The 15,568-nt window shown below is 64.9% G+C and overlaps 1 protein-coding gene across 1 annotated transcript in view; it reads left to right on the top strand.

The window, feature by feature from the left end:
- GLB1L2 (galactosidase beta 1 like 2) overlaps positions 1–15,165 on the top strand; it is a 41,151-nt gene extending 25,986 nt beyond the window's left edge. Inside the window, exons 8-19 of the mRNA XM_070383252.1 lie at positions 3,417–3,487; positions 5,319–5,403; positions 7,605–7,742; positions 8,118–8,198; positions 8,676–8,782; positions 10,552–10,692; positions 10,850–10,921; positions 11,102–11,180; positions 13,592–13,679; positions 13,863–13,974; positions 14,212–14,328; positions 14,457–15,165. Coding sequence (XP_070239353.1) covers positions 3,417–3,487; positions 5,319–5,403; positions 7,605–7,742; positions 8,118–8,198; positions 8,676–8,782; positions 10,552–10,692; positions 10,850–10,921; positions 11,102–11,180; positions 13,592–13,679; positions 13,863–13,974; positions 14,212–14,328; positions 14,457–14,543 — 1,178 coding nt within the window. The 3' untranslated portion in view covers positions 14,544–15,165. The remainder of the gene's footprint in view (positions 1–3,416; positions 3,488–5,318; positions 5,404–7,604; positions 7,743–8,117; positions 8,199–8,675; positions 8,783–10,551; positions 10,693–10,849; positions 10,922–11,101; positions 11,181–13,591; positions 13,680–13,862; positions 13,975–14,211; positions 14,329–14,456) is intronic.
- The last annotated feature ends 403 nt before the right edge of the window (positions 15,166–15,568 follow it).

Genomic DNA, 15,568 nt, shown 5'->3' with positions numbered 1-15,568 from the left:
GAGGGGCGGACTGGTGGAGCACCAGGGACACCCAGGGCCCCGCGGATGGCAGGACGCGGGACAGCAAGGTGGGCGTCCAGCAGGGTCCCCAAAGAGGCCAGGCAGACCACGGGCTGGTGTCCGTCAGGGACAGCTCGCTCGCAGCTCGGTCCTCAGGCCCTGTGGGCACCCCCCTCTCCTGGTGCTGGGTCCCCGCCAGCCGCTCCTATTGGAGCAGAGGCCTTCGCCCCGGTCTCCCTGCGCCGCGCCCTCTCCGTGCCCTCCTGAGAGCCCGGCCTGTCCCCGCGGGGCGGCGGTCTCTGCCGGCGCCGCGCTCCCTGCGTCCACGCTCACGGCTCCCAGCGCCTCTGCTCGCCCGAGGGCCGTGGTCCTCTCTCCCCGACGCTGCCCTCTGCAAGGCCGCAGTGGCCCCGAGTGACACGTGCAGTGCCCGCAGCCTCCAACCCGGTACCGTGGGCCTCTTCTCTCACTGGCTTTCGGGCACCTCTGGGCAGCCCCTCCCGGCGCGCCTCCCGAGGGGCCCATGCGGCGGCGCTGTCTCGTCGGTTGGGAACAGGACCCGGGCCCTGGGCTGAGGCGTCGGGCCCCGGAGCGCGCTTCAGCCGCGGGGACCACAGAGGAGTCTCGAGCGGCGGGTGCGGGGTCTCCGGGGCCCCTGGTGGCCCCGCCCCGGCCCCGCCCCTCCACCGCGGGCCCCGCCCCGGCCCCGCCCCTCCACCTCGGGTCCCACCCCCTCCACCGTGGGCCCTGCCCCTACCACGGACCCCACCCACGGCACCGCCTCTCTACCGTGGCCCCCTCCCCTCCACAACGGGGCTCCCCTCCACCACGGCCCCATCCCTGGCCCGTACCTGCTGCCTAGAATGATTTTTTTCAGTTAGTTAAATGAGATTAAAGCAAGACTTTCACCAGGTGAAAGAAATCTTGGAAATGCTCATGAACTGAGAGGCTAGCCTTGAGGTTTATACAGAAGCACGCATGAATAGGCAGTGAGCGGGAACCTGTGTGCAGCACAGAGCTCAGCTGGGTGCTTGGTGAAGACCCAGGGATGGGTAGGGGGCCGCGGGAGGGAGGCCCAGAGGGAGGGGCATGTGTATACCTACAGCTGATCCACGCTGTTGTGCAGCAGACACCAGCAACATTGTGGAGCGGTTATCCCCCAACAAAAACTCAAAACAAAACAATGAAAGAAACACGCGGTGCAGCCTCCGCGGCCCTTGCCCCGAGGTGCCCACTTTGAGCTGTTTACCTTTCACTTTGGCTCTGCCTCCGTGATTCTAAACAACCTGCACAGAGAGCCCTGTAGTGTGCACGTCAAGTCCTCTCTCCTGCCGCCCTGGCCCCGCAGCTTTGCCGGGTGCAGCCGTCCCCCCACCACTGTCCTGATGGGCACGATGCTTGGGGCCTGAGTAAAGGTCCTTACACGGGCCGGGCAGCCCATCGTTGTTCTGGACGGTGTTCATGGCCAGCTCGCTTCCAGTGTAACCACCCATTGGTTTTCCTTTTCTTTCAAAGTTTTTTCTGTCCCTCCTCTTCTCTGTGTCTCTTACACACTTGACCAGCAGCTTCGAGCTCCCATCAGGGTGTTCTAAGACGCCTGTGCCTGTCGGAACCTGATCTAGTCCGATGCCCTCACTGTGTCCCTGGCCCGATGGTGGCCCAGGTCCCCTGGAGTCCGGGTCTGGGGACTTTGAAGTGTCGTCCGTCATTTTCTCCACGTGCTGCTGTGACTCAGGCCCTGTGCCTTTGCGGAGCCCGCCTTCCTTGGCTCTCTGTCGGCTGTCGGCTGGACAGAGCAGTCCTGGAGGCTGCTGCTCCCTGCTGTGCAGTCCCGCCTCTTCTCTGGTTCTGTCCTCTGTGGGTCCAAGGCACGTGTTCACCCTCTGCACCGTGTGGCTCTCCAGCTGCCTGTTTTCTCCTTTTCCTTCTACTTTCTGGGCAATTTCCTCAACCACCTTCTCCCCATCCTTGTGTTTCCTGCACCACGTTTTCTTGAATGTATTTCTTTTCTGATGGCCTGCTTGCCAGTGGCTGTGACTAGTGCCCTTCCCTGTGGGGTGACTGGACTGAGGTGGCCGTTCCAATCAGGGGAATCAGGTGTGGGTGTTGGGGGTGACTTTCACAGGATTAAGTGACTCTGGAGGGAACCTTTGGGCTGACACGATGAGAATCTGGGGGCAGGAAGGTGCAGGAGCCATCTTCTGGGCTTCCTCTTCTGCAAGTGCTCGGACCTCTGGGGCTTGGCTTTCTTAGGGGGCCAGGCATGGGGTGAGGGGAGAGGTGGCTGGAGGGGGCCACTGGGCTGTGGTGGGTCATCACCTCTGCTCTCACAGGCTGGTTACGACCCCCCTGCCCCTTTCCTGGCTCCCCAGGTTTCCCTGTACCATGCCCTCTGCGAGTCTCTGGCCGCCCCGCCCCTCCTCACCCTCCTTCCTATTCTCTGGCTCTGGAGGGGGTGGGATGGAGAAGGTGCAGGGCTCCCTCGGCTGGTTTGACCTGTGGCTCCCAGGTTTCTGCTGGGCCGGTTCAGACTGGCCCCCTGTCAGTGTGGCTCTTCGTGTTAGGTGAGGAGATTCCGGATGTGGGGTCTTCTCCATAGCAAGTGGGCCTCCCTGATGTTTGGCTTTTTAAATACTTAATTAATCTTTTATTAGAGTTAAGTTGCTCTCCAGTGTTGTCAAGATCTCTTTTTCGGTTTTTGTTAACTCACCGCGTGGCCCCTGGGACCTTCCTTCCCCGACCAGGGATGGAATCTGCGCCTCTGCAGGAGACGCACAGTCTGACCCACCAGATCGCCAGGGAAGCCCCGTGATCAGGGCTCACGTTCCACAGGAGACCACCCAATGAGCATCCATCTTCCTGGGCACAGCAGAGCTCAGGCCAGGGCACGTGGGCCCCTCTGTCCAGGGACAGGAAGCCGGCAAGAGCCTCGGAGCCAAAGTCTGCCTGAGGGCTGGCCGCGTCCATGCCCCTGGGTCAAACAGGACACATTGTTCTCGGTGTGCTTTTCCCTGGTGGGAAGCCGTGGGGACTATTGCTGGGGATGGGACAGAACACTAGCCCTCCTCTAAGGCGTAAAAGGGGAGTCTTCTTAGATGGTCACCCAGTGCTGGAGGCTGGGGGTGCAAAGTGAACGTCAGACTGCGGGCTCCTGCGAAGTGCACGCTCAGGTTGTGAAAATTATGTAAGTCAAACACAGCTGCTTAGTGAGCAGATCTCTGTAAGGTCTGTGCTGAGTGGTGGAATTTCCAAGATGAACCAGCCAAGTCTCCTGGCGACAGAGGAACTAAACTCTTGGTCGGCGGTTGGAGACGGTGTCAGGGTCAGTCTACTTGCTGGTGAGCTGAGGACGTCAGGGGCGTTCAGCCCTCCAGGCGAGGGGTGATCGCTGTCCCCTGTGTCCTTCCTGCCCGCAGTGCTGGCCACCATCAACCTCCAGTCACAGTCGGAGCTGCAGCTGTTCACCACCATCCTGCTGGGCGCACAGGTGCGTGCGCGCTGAGCCTGGGTCAGTGTCAGGGGCTTCAGTGGGCGGGGGGACCACGGGGCTCGGCCTTCAGCTCTGCCCCCTTCCCCATGCACGGCCCACCCCGCCCCATGCTGCCTGCCCCTGGGGAGGGGAGCCTGGTGCCAGAAGGTGTGTGGAGGTGAGTTCCTGCCTCTTGATGAGAAAGGGGGCCTTTCTGAAGGCCTGGAACTTGAGAGCTCCATGGACTCAGTGAGCCCCCAACGTGCTCCGTGTGGGGAAGGTGCTTCACTGCCTGGGTCTGGCCTTGACCCGCCGGGACTCTCGGGGCCCAGAAAGGCTGTTGTCTGTTGTCTTCAGCTGGCTGGGGGCACGGCCTATCAGGCTGGCGTGGAGTGGCCCTCACGGAGGATGAGGCTTCAAGGCCGCCCTCCCCTGCCTTAGTGCGGGTGGGCGGGTGTCCTCTCTGAGACCCTCGCCTGGAGGGGTTAGGGTGCTGGAGGGCTTGCCCCTGACCCAGCACAGATGCTGTGGGGTGCTGGGGCACCCCCATCCCAGCTGCTGCTGTCGGAAGGCAGGGGTGAGGTCCAGAGGCTCATCCACAGGAGCCCTGGGCAGTGGGAGGTCCACAGGGCTGGCCCCGCCCCACGCTTGGAGGGATGGGCAGGGAGGAGGCAGGATGGCGGGAGGGAGGGAGGTGCGCAGGTGGGCACCAGCCCCGTCCGCCCTCCCTCCCACACCCTGTGCCATGCCTGCTGGCAGGGTTCTGAGGCCACAGGGCCTCTGCCCTCAGGGACACTGAGACCCACTTGGGAAGAGCCCTGCGAGGTATACAGTCGCCCTCAAGGTCGTCTAGGAAAAGACGGTGCTGTGACCCTCAGCTTCTCCTCCTTCTTCTGGGAAGTGGAGGTTGTGCTGGAACTGACTCGTAGGGCCACTGGAGGATCAAGTGGGTGATGTTTGGGGAGCACCCAGGACAGCTGTGCTCCCCATGGGCACCATGGAGTTGCACTTGGAGAGGTGGCTCAGGGCCGGCCAGCCTGCCCACTGCACCCGCCGCCAGCACCAGTGGCTTCTTGCCCGCTGCTCAACTGCATGTTTTCCTCCAGAAAGGGGCCGTGGACCCATCCCGGTTCAGGTCAGAGGCCCCGTCTGGTGCTCAGGGGTTTCACACGCACCCCGCCAGCCCTAGTCTGTGCCCAGTGACCGGAGGGTGGATGTGGGCATCTCCAGGCGCCTCCCAGGGCTGGGCCGTGTGTGCTGACAGCTCCAGCTGCCTTGTCTCGTGTGACTGTCCCAGTAGCCCTGTCACTGGCCGCTGTGCGTCTGTTCTCCAGTTCAGGACACAGATTCCAGGACAGAGGCCCCCGGCAATCAGGTCAGGGCACGCAGCACAGTTGGTGCTGAGCCAGCCCCAAGCCACAGTGACTTGGGCTGTCGGCCGAAGTCCAGCCCTGGCCCTCAGCCTGGAGCTCCTCCCCGCAGGGGAGACTGCTGACCTGTGTGACTAGCGACCCTCGTTAGTGACCCAAATGTGGTACGAGTGTCCCCTTGGGAGGGGCAGCCTGGAGGAAGCTGAGCCCATGGCTTTCCCGTGGCGCGGTCAGGACCATCTCAGTGGACCATGATTCTGCGGTCCCCAGATGGAACGGGGGTGCATGTGCACCGGGGACCCTGACCGCCAGGCCGCCAGCTGCAGGAGCGCCCCCTGTGGGAGGGAGGAAGGTGCGTGGGGCCGGGAGCTGGGGCGGTGTTGGTGCAGCCCCTGGGCAGCTCCCTCGAAGGTCAGCATGTGGCTGAGGAAGGGCTGGGCGGGCGGAGGTGCCAGCTAACTACTCCCTTTGGTGCACAGGGTAGTCAGCCCAAGATGGTGATGGAGTACTGGACGGGCTGGTTTGACTCGTGGGGTGGCCCCCACTACATCCTGGACTCCTCAGGTGGGTGCTCGGTGGACCCCGTGCAGCCTGTGCTGGCCTCTGACGCAGGACTGAGCTCCAGAGGAGCTGCCGATGGTGTGAACTGGCTGCCGTGTGGCACTCTGGGCATCTGTGCGCACAGGCAGCTCCTGAGAACGTCCAGAGTCCTCTGTCTCGACAGGGGAAGGAGCAGTCAGACACCCCTCTGGGGTCTTTGTAATAGTTCTGGAGTAGTGATGAATGACCGTCACTGGCATCCAGCCGACACAGGACGTGTGTAAAAAGGAGATAAAAACCCAGAGTCCAGAACAGACGTGTCCATGTGTGTAGTGCAGGCGTTCTCTGTCTGTACTCTGCGTGCACGTGCAGGTGTGGGTGTGGGCAGGTGTGAGTGTGGGCGGGTGTGAGTGGGTGTGGGCGGGTGTGGGTGTGGGCAGGTGTGAGTGTGGCCGGGTGTGAGTGGGTGTGAGCGGATGTGGGTGTGGACGGGTGTGAGTGGGTGTGGGCGGGTGTGGGTGTGGCCGGGTGTGAGTGGGTGTGGACGGGTGTGGGTGTGGGCGGGTGTGAGTGGGTGTGGGCGGGTGTGGGTGTGGGCGGTGTGAGTGTGGCCGGGTGTGAGTGGGTGTGGGCGGGTGTGGGTGTGGGCAGGTGTGAGCAGGTGTTGGCAGGTGGAGCTGTGGGCAGGTGTGGGTATGAGCGGATGTGAGTGGGTGTGGGCGGGTGTGAGCGGGTGTGGGTGTGGGCAGGTGTGAGTGGGTGTGGGCAGGTGTAAGCGAGTGTGGGCAGGTGGAGGTGTGGGCAGGTGTGGGTATGAGCGGATGTGAGTGGGAGTAGGCAGGTGTGGGCGAGTGTGGGCAGGTGTGGGTGTGGGTGACTGTGAGCGGGTGTGGGCAGGTGTGGGCAAGTGTGGGCAGGTGGAGGTGTGGACGAGTGTGAGCAGGTGCGGGTGTGTGTGGGTGTGAGCAGGTGTGGGCAGGTGTGGGCGAGTGTGGGCAGGTGTGGGTGTGTGTGGGTGTGAGCAGGTGTGGGCAGGTGTGGGTGAGTGTGGGCGGGTGTTAGCAGGTGTGGGCAGGTGTGGGCGGGTATGGGTGGGTGTGGGCGGGTGGAGGTGTGGGCGGGTGTGAGCAGGTGGAGGTGTGGGCAGGTATGGGTGTGGGTGGGTGTGAGAGGGTGTGGGCAGGTGTAGGCGAGTGTGGGCAGGTGGAGGTGTGGGCAGGTGCGGGCAGATGTGAGAGGCCCAGAAGCCCGGCTTCCTGCGCTGTGAGATGTGGACGCCCCCACTGCTGTGGAGGATGCAGAGACCGCCCCGCCGTGACCTCTCGTTTTGAAGACCTGGGTGCTTCTGGGCTTCGCTGGTGGCTCAGCAAAGAACGTGCCAGGAACACAGGAGGTCCAGGGTCTGTGCTCACAGACCACATTGCAGGCAGCCTCCCTGCACGTCAGCTGGGCGCACCTGGCATTTCCCTGGGGTGAATCCCCAGCTAGCACTGCTTCCTTCACGCGGGCGTGATCTTCTCCAGGAAGAGGACTGTCAAAGATGTCTGTTCCCCCCAGATTCATCAACAGCCAGTGTTATTAATCAATAATGGTAACATTTGCTGTCTGACAGGGGCCTTGCTTGGCTCCCCTGTGGCTCAGTGGTAATGAATCTGCCTGCAGTGCAGGAGACGTGGGTTCAATCGCTGGGTCCAGAAAACCCCCTGGAGGAGGAAATGGCGACCATCTCCAGTGCTGTTGCCTGGAGAATCCCATGGACAGAGGAGCCTGGTGGGCTGTAGTTCATGGGGTTGCAGAGAGGCAGACGTGACTCAGCGACTAAACAGCAGCACCTTGTTCAGCTCTTTTCCTTCAGCTGGTGCAGGGGTTTCAAACTGTATGTGATGTTCATTAACCGTGCATGTTACTCCTCCACTGATCCTGTGCGTGTGGTGGGCTTGTTCTCCAGCCCAAGTAGGGTGGGGGGGTGCTCAGACCATGCCTCTAATCAGGTCCTCCAGGTGAGCAGCGGGCGAAGCCCCCTGGGCGGGGGCTGGGGGGCGCGGCCCCGGCTGCAGCCTGGCCCCAGGCAGACTCATCTGGGAACTGAAAGCCGAGCACTGGACTCTGGGCCTCTGGCCACGGACTGCGGCTGGGGTCAGGGAAGCCACGGGCTGGAGCCGTGAGGGGCCTCCCAGGGGCTCAGGGCTTGTGACCGCTTGGCCATCAGACGTCCCTCCCTGCAGAGGTCTTGAACACAGTGTCGGCCATCGTCAAAGCCGGCTCGTCCATCAACCTGTACATGTTCCACGGGGGCACCAACTTCGGCTTCATCGGAGGAGCCATGCACTTCCAGGACTACAAGCCGGATGTCACCAGCTACGGTGCGTATCCCCGATGGGGCACTCACAGCACTCCTGGGCACTCCAGGGGTGTCCCTCGGGGACAGCGGCTGGCACCTCCCATGTGAAGGCGAGGTTTTGTCCGGACTGTCACCGAAGCTTCCAGGGTGTGGGAGACCAGTTGGCTGGGGAAGGAAGCACAGCCCAGGCCAGGAGGGATGGCCCTTGGGGGCCTCCCGCCTGCTGAGTGGGGTCTGGACACTCTGGGGCCGTCCACGTGTTCAGTGTGTGTGGCATTCTGACTGACGGGCGGCTCACGTCAAGCATCTTGCCTGTGGCATTGCTGGGGCGAGGAGCCCACTGCTGAGCCCGCCTCCTCCCGCGACGTTGTCCTGGGGCCTGTCTGGTGTCTCGCAGACTACGATGCAGTGCTGACGGAGGCCGGGGACTACACGGCCAAGTACACAAAGCTCCGGGAGTTCTTCGGCTCCATGGCAGGTACCTGCATGCTGGCCGCTGCTCTGAGACCTCAGGAAACTGGCTTCCTCCCCTTCCCCCTCACCATCCTCCCACATCTCCCTCTGTCGCACCGTCCTCCCCTCCTCCTCCCCTCCCCCTGTCCTCCCCCCTCCCCCCGACCTCCCCCTCCCCCATCACCCTCCCCTCCCCCACCATCCTCCCCTCCCCCACCCCACCCCACCTCCCTGTGCAGGAACTTCCTAGAAAGGACAGGGAAGTATGAGCGACTGTTGTCATCTGAGTAGGGGTCTTGCCAGCTTCACCTCCTCACAGGTGTCTATGTTTCGAAGAGTGTGAGAAGCAAGCCCTGTCCAGCCCTCATCTTCCTGGGGGTTCTCTGTGTGGCTGGCAGGGGTGTGCTCTGCTGTGTGTGGGCAGGAGCCGGGGCCAGTGGTGGCTGGGGGCGCAGTGACTGTCGGGTCCTTTGGGGACGCCCACCGTCTGCTTGTGGTGCAGGGGCCCCTCTTCCCGTCCCGCCCGACCTTCTTCCCAAGACGGCGTATGACCCAGTGACACCAGCTTTCTACGTGTCCCTGTGGGATGCCCTGAACTTCCTGGAGCTGGTGAGTGCAAGCTGGGCCCTGGGCTCAGGGCCTCATCCCCCGCCACGGACTGTGGACTGCAGCTGGGCCCACAGACGCTCTGAGCTTCCTGCAGCTACTGAGCTGGAGGATGAAGAGAACAAGTCTCCACGGGGCTCCACCCTGGCCTCAGCTCAAAGTGCAGAGGACAGGCTGACGGGAGGAGGAGGGGGGAGGGATGCAGAGAGCCAGAGGAGGAGCCACGGAGGAGGGGGGAGGGAATGCAGGGAGCCAGAGGAGGAGCACGGAGGAGGGGGGAGGGATGCAGGGAGCCAGAGGAGGAGCCACGGAGGAGGGGGGAGGGAATGCAGGGAGCCAGAGGAGGAGCACGGAGGAGGGGGGAGGGATGCAGGGAGCCAGAGGAGGAGCACGGAGGAGGGGGTAGGGATGCAGGGAGCCAGAGGAGGAGCACGGAGGAGGGGGGAGGGATGCAGGGAGCCAGAGGAGGAGCACGGAGGAGGGGAGGGATGCAGGGAGCCAGAGGAGGAGCACGGAGGGAGGGGGGATGCAGGGAGCCAGAGGAGGAGCATGGAGGAGGGGTAGGGATGCAGGGAGCCAGAGGAGGAGCACGGAGGAGGGGGTGGGATGCAGGGAGCCAGAGGAGGAGCACGGAGGAGGGGGGATGCAGGGAGCCAGAGGAGGAGCGGAGGAGGAGGGGGAGGGATGCAGGGAGCCAGAGGAGGAGCACGGAGGAGGGGGGAGGGATGCAGGGCCAGCCAGAGGAGGAGGGGGGCACAGAGGAGGAGAGGAGGAGGGGGGGATGCAGGGGCCAGAGGAGGAGCACGGAGGAGGGGATGCAGGGAGCCAGAGGAGGAGCACGGAGGAGGGGGGAGGGGCCAGAGGATGCAGGGAGCCAGAGGAGGAGGAGCCAGAAGAGGGCATGGAGGGAGGGGGGAGGATGCAGGGAGCCAGAGGAGGAGCACGGAGGAGGGGGGAGGGATGCAGGGAGCCAGAGGAGGAGCACGGAGGAGGGGGGATGGGATGCCAGGAGGAGCGGAGGAGGAGGGGATGCAGGGAGCCAGAGGAGGACGGAGGAGGGGAGGGATGCAGGGAGCCAGAGGAGGAGCACGGAGGAGGGGAGGGATGCAGGGAGCCAGAGGGAGGAGGCACGGAGGGGGGGGGAGGGATGCAGGGAGCCAGAGGAGGAGCACGGAGGAGGAGGGGAGCAGGATGCAGGGAGCCAGAGGAGGGAGGAGCACGGAGGAGGAGCACGGAGGAGGGGGGATGCAGGAGCCAGAGGAGGAGCACGGAGGAGGGGTGGGATGCAGGGAGCCAGAGGAGGAGCACGGAGGAGGGGGTGGGATGCAGGGAGCCAGAGGAGGAGCACGGAGGAGGGGGGAGGGATGCAGGGAGCCAGAGGAGGAGCACGGAGGAGGGGGGAGGGATGCAGGGAGCCAGAGGAGGAGCACGGAGGAGGGGGGAGGGATGCAGGGAGCCAGAGGAGGAGCACGGAGGAGGGGGTGGGATGCAGGGAGCCAGAGGAGGAGCATGGAGGAGCAAGGGGGCCGAGGCGGGGTCCACCCTGAGCCCCAGGCCCGTGTGCTCAGCTTCCTTCTGTCCCTGTCCCCTGACCCTGATGAGGAATCAGACAGGACTGTGGCACTTGCCCGAGTGACAGCAAATAGAAAGCGGTCATCCTTACCACGCCCCATGTACTGACCCCACGAGGCCGCCCGCACCCTGTGCCCCGCGCCCTGGAAGGCGAGGTGGCCTCTTTCAGTCAGCCTCACCCCCGTCTCCTGTCCATGCAGCCGGTCACCTCGGAGCACCCGGTCAACATGGAGAACCTCCCGATCAACGGGGGCAGCGGGCAGTCCTTCGGATACACGCTATACGAGACCACAGTCACTGCGTCCGGCGTCCTCACTGCCCTTGTGCGTGACCGGGGACAGGTAGGGGCAACCCCGCACCCAGATGCTCCCACGTGTGGAGATGGCCCCACACCGCCGCCTCCATTTCCTCCCCACCCCTGGGCCCTCCCCTCTGCGTACCGGGCCGGGACCCCCAGGACCCCGCCGACGCTGTGGCCCGCACCTGCTCCTCGGGCAGGTGTTCCTGAACACGTTCTTCCTGGGGACCCTCGACTACAAGAAGAAGACGATCGTCATCCCCACGGTCCAGGTTTGTCTGGGCGGGGCCCGGAAGGGGGCCGGGACTGGGGGTTGCCACAGAGGTGGGGTGAGTGTGGCTCTGTGATCAGGGACCCTGTCCCGTGCTCAGAGTTCAGGGAGAACTGGGGCGCCACCGAGAAAGCCCGAGGGGCGGCTGGGGCTTCCTCAGGGCGCCCTGTGCTGCCCACAGGGGTTCACGACGCTGAGGATCCTGGTGGAGAACTGCGGGAGAGTCAACTACGGGGACAACATCGACCAGCAGCGCAAAGGTGGGTCTTGGTGCCGCCCGCCTGGCCTTCCCCACAGGAGCACCGCGGGGCACGGGGCTGTGCCACAGGGGCTCCAGGGTGGATGGGGGTTCCTGGAGCCCCTGGAGGGGTGAGTCCTGGGATCCATCTGGAGGGGTGAATCCTAGGCACCCCTGGAGGGGTGAGTCCTAGGGACCCCTGGAGGGGTGAGTCCTGGGGTCCCTCTGGAGGGATGAGTCCTAGGGACCCCTGGAGGGGTGAGTCCTGGGAGCCCCTGGAGGGATGAGCCCTGGGGTCCCCCTGGAGGGGTGAGTCCTGGGAGCCCCTGGAGGGATGAGTCCTGGGATCCCCCTGGAAGGGTGAGTCCTGGGAGCCTCTGGAGGGGTGAGTCCTGGGGGTCCCTTGCAGGGTGAGTCCTAGGGACCCCTGGAGGGATGAGTCCTGGGGTCCCTCTGGAGGGGTGAGTCCTGGGGGTCCCTGGCAGGGTGAGTCCTAGGGACCCCTGGAGGGGTGAGTCCTGGGGTCCCTCTGGAGGGATGAGTCCTAGGGACCCCTGGAGGGGTGAGTCCTGGGGTCCCTCTGGAGGGGGTGAGTCCTGGGAGCCTCTGGAGGGGTGAGACCTGGGGGGCCCTGGAGGGGTGAGTCCTGGGGACCCCTGGAGGGGTGAGTCCTGGGGTCCCTCTGGAGGGGTGAGTCCTGGGGTCCCTCTGGAGGGGTGAGTCCTGGGGTACCCTGGAGGGGTGAGTCCTGGGAGCCCCTGGAGGGGTGAGTCCTGGGGTACCCCTGGAGGGGTGAGTCCTGGGGTCCCCCTGGAGGGTGAGTCCTGGGAGCCTCTGGAGGGGTGAGTCCTGGGAGCCCCTGGAGGGGTGAGTCCTGGGGTCCCCCTGGAAGGGTGAGTCCTGGGAGCCTCTGGAGGGGTGAGTCCTAGGCACCCCTGGAGGGGTGAGTCCTGGGAACCCCTGGAGGGATGAGCCCTGGGGTCCCCCTGGAGGGGTGAGTCCTGGGAGCCCCTGGAGGGATGAGTCCTGGGGACCCCTGGAAGGGTGAGTCCTGGGAGCCTCTGGAGGGGTGAGTCCTGGGGGTCCCTTGCAGGGTGAGTCCTAGGGACCCCTGGAGGGATGAGTCCTGGGGTCCCTCTGGAGGGATGAGTCCTAGGGACCCCTGGAGGGGTGAGACTTGGGGGGCCCTGGAGGGGTGAGTCCTAGGGACCCCTGGAGGGGTGAGTCCTGGGGTCCCTCTGGAGGGGTGAGTCCTGGGGTCCCTCTGGAGGGGTGAGTCCTGGGGTCCCCTGGAGGGTGAGTCCTGGGAGCCCCTGGAGGGGTGAGTCCTGGGGTACCCTGGAGGGGTGAGTCCTGGGGTACCCTGGAGGGGTGAGTCCTGGGGTCCCCCTGGAAGGGTGAGTCCTGGGGTACCCTGGAGGGGTGAGTCCTGGGAGCCCCTGGAGGGGTGAGTCCTGGGGTCCCCCTGGAGGGTGAGTCCTGGGAGCCTCTGGAGGGGTGAATCCTAGGCACCCCTGGAGGGGTGAGTCCTGGGAACCCCTGGAGGGATGAGCCCTGGGGTCCCCCTGGAGGGGTGAGTCCTGGGAGCCTCTGGAGGGGTGAGTCCTGGGGTACCCTGGAGGGGTGAGTCCTGGGAGCCTCTGGAGGGGTGAGACCTGGGGGGCCCTGGCGGGGTGAGTCCTGGGGTCCCTCTGGAAGGGTAAGTCCTGGGGTACCCTGGAGGGGGTTAGTCCTAGGAGCCCCTGGAGGGGGTGAGTCCTGAGGGACCCTGGAGGGGTGAGTCCTGGGGGCTTTCTGAACCTTCTCTCTCTTCTTATCTATCAAACCCGCGGGGTTTCATGCAGTCTGAGATAGGAGCTGGATGAGAACCCCCCAGACCCCTGGGGCCTCCCTCAGGCTCGCAGCCATGGCCTCCCCTGCTCCCCCGTCCTCCTGGGGTCCCTGGCCGGGTCACTGGTCTGCTCCATCTGGGCCGCAGAACACTGACCTCAGTAGCTGCAGGCTAAGATGTCCTGGTCAAACCCGTCATTTGGGTCTCCTTTCCTATTGAAAGCCTCAACCCCAAAGGGAGTGCCCTCCAGAAGGCCCAGAGGCAGACGCCACCTCGGGCCCCCTCATAGCCACCCCGGGCAACCCCCAGAAGACCCAGAGGCAGATGCCACCGGGCGCCCCATTAGAAGGCCCAGAGACAGAGGCCAGCCCAGGCGGGCCCTCAGAAGGCCCAGAAGCCTGGGGCTGGCAGACTCCACCCGCTGGCTCGCAGGGCTTTGGGATGGCAGGGAAGAAATTAGTGTGTGAAGAGCCCCCTGGGGAGCTGGCGTCTCCGGGGAGGGGAGTCTTTTCTGGAACTTTCCGGAAGCAGTCCAAGTATGTGCCTGGCCCGCTGGGCCCCTGTCGGCCCTCCTCGCCCAGTGTCCTGACCCCTTCCCACAGGTATCATTGGAAATGTCTATCTGAACGATTCTCCCCTGAAAAAATTCAAAATCTACAGCCTGGAGATGGACAGGAGCTTTCTGCAGAGGTCTGTCCCGCCCTATGCCACCCGAGGGCAGAAGACGCTGCCCTGCCTCGCCCCTGCCCTGCTCCGCCCCGCCCTGGGGTCCCTGGGACCCCCTCCCCAACCATTGCCACAGGCCATAGGGCGGGCGGGGGCTCTGGACACAGACGACCCGTGAAGGGCCCCTCCCTGTCCGTCTGCCCGCAGGTTCACTGCAGACAAGTGGAAACCTCTGACAGAGGAGCCCGTGTTCCCTGCGTTCTTCCTGGGAGCCCTGTCTGTCTTGGACTCCCCCTATGACACCTTTGTGAAGCTGGAGGTGTGTATCCCCCACCAGGGCGTGCACACCGCGTGTGCCCACAGGCTCTCCGTCGTGGCGTCCCTGGTGGAGAGCACTGGGCGGGCTTCTCAGGGCCAAGACTTGGGGTCCAGTCTGAGCCGAGCACCCTGCGGGGGCAGCTGCAGGCTGGGGGCAGTCCTGGCTGGTCCCTCGGAAGGCAAGAGCTCCTGTCACTCTTGAGTTCAGCCAACTGATGCGTCCTTCTGCTTCTCGTAGGGCTGGGAAAAGGGGGTCGTGTTCATCAACAACCAGAACCTTGGCCGCTACTGGAACATCGGGCCCCAGGAGACCCTCTACCTCCCAGGCGCCTGGCTGGATGTAGGCTTAAATAAGGTGGGGGCTTGTCCCCTGGGACCCCTCCTCAGCCCCGCCCTCCCTGCCCCGCCGCGTTTCCCAGGGGGCCTGGGTGGGCGGGAGAGGACAGACGTTCCGCCTGGAGACAGGCTGGCCATCTCCCCCAGATCATCGTCTTTGAAGAGAAGATGGCGCAACGGATAATCCAGTTCGTGGACACGCCCAACCTGGGCCAGCACGAGTACGTGCACTGAGCCGCCCAGGCCCGAGACCCCGCTGACCACTGACCGGCCTGTGCCCGCTCCGGCCGCCCTTGGGAGTCTGCCTGCGGCTGCAGTTCACCCTTGCCCTGCAGGACCGTAGGCTCGAGGAGAGGGTGAGGGGCCCTCCCTCCCGGAGCGCCTCCCCGCTCCCCTGGGCCAGACGGGGACTGTTCACTGTGGGGGCTGGTGGGGCCCGGCTCCTGAGTGCTTGCTCCTCTGCCCCTGGCCCAGCCGTGCCCTCGTCCCTGTGGCCCCAGCTCTGAGCTGGGGCGCACGTGCTGTCCATGGAGGGTGGGGGGAGCCCGCTGTCCCTTCACGACCTGCCCAGGTCTCTCTGCCATCCTGGGAGGACGCCAGTGCAGTGCAGAGCCTGCGGCCTCCTCTGCGCTCCCCAGGGTCGCATCTGAGAGTTGGGCCTCACCTCCTGCATCCACTCGTTCCCTCCCGCTCCACGTGACGAAGCATCCACTGAGAGGAAAGGCCACTGCTCTGGGGAATTGGGGGGGGCGGGGCCGGGCAGCCTCCTCCCACATGTGCATCCAGACCCCCGGGTGTGCCCAGGGGTGAGTCCTCTGCGGGGCTCCAATTCGCTGCCCTGAGTTGCAATAAAGCCACAGAGTTGATTCCAGGCCTGCTTGGCAGTGTCTCTCTGACTTGGTCTGTGTGCGGGGAGCTGAGACACGGGCTTGTGGGGCTGGGCACAGAGTCAGCCCAGCTGGTGGGGAATGCAGACCGTCTGGTGGGCAGGAGGCGGCTGGGCCGGCGGGCGCGCGTCCTCACGGACCTGCATTCTGCCACCAACGGAGGCTCTTCTGTAATAGCCCCAGTCCAAGGGCGGATTCCTCCCGGGAGTGGGACACGGCTCGGGTCTCCCGGGGGCACCAGTGTGCCGCCCCCGGGCCCACAAGCCGGGTCAAGGGCAGATGGTCACGGCGGGCTGAACCCCGTGGTCCTGCTGGAGGCAGACAGTGGAGCTCACTGAAACGAACCTGTGGGCCATGGCGGGCAGCGGGGAG

The sequence above is a fragment of the Bos mutus genome, chromosome 15 (assembly GCF_027580195.1).
Source record: "Bos mutus isolate GX-2022 chromosome 15, NWIPB_WYAK_1.1, whole genome shotgun sequence".
NCBI classification, from domain to species: domain Eukaryota; kingdom Metazoa; phylum Chordata; class Mammalia; order Artiodactyla; family Bovidae; genus Bos; species Bos mutus.
This window is presented reverse-complemented; position numbering and strand designations above follow the sequence as displayed.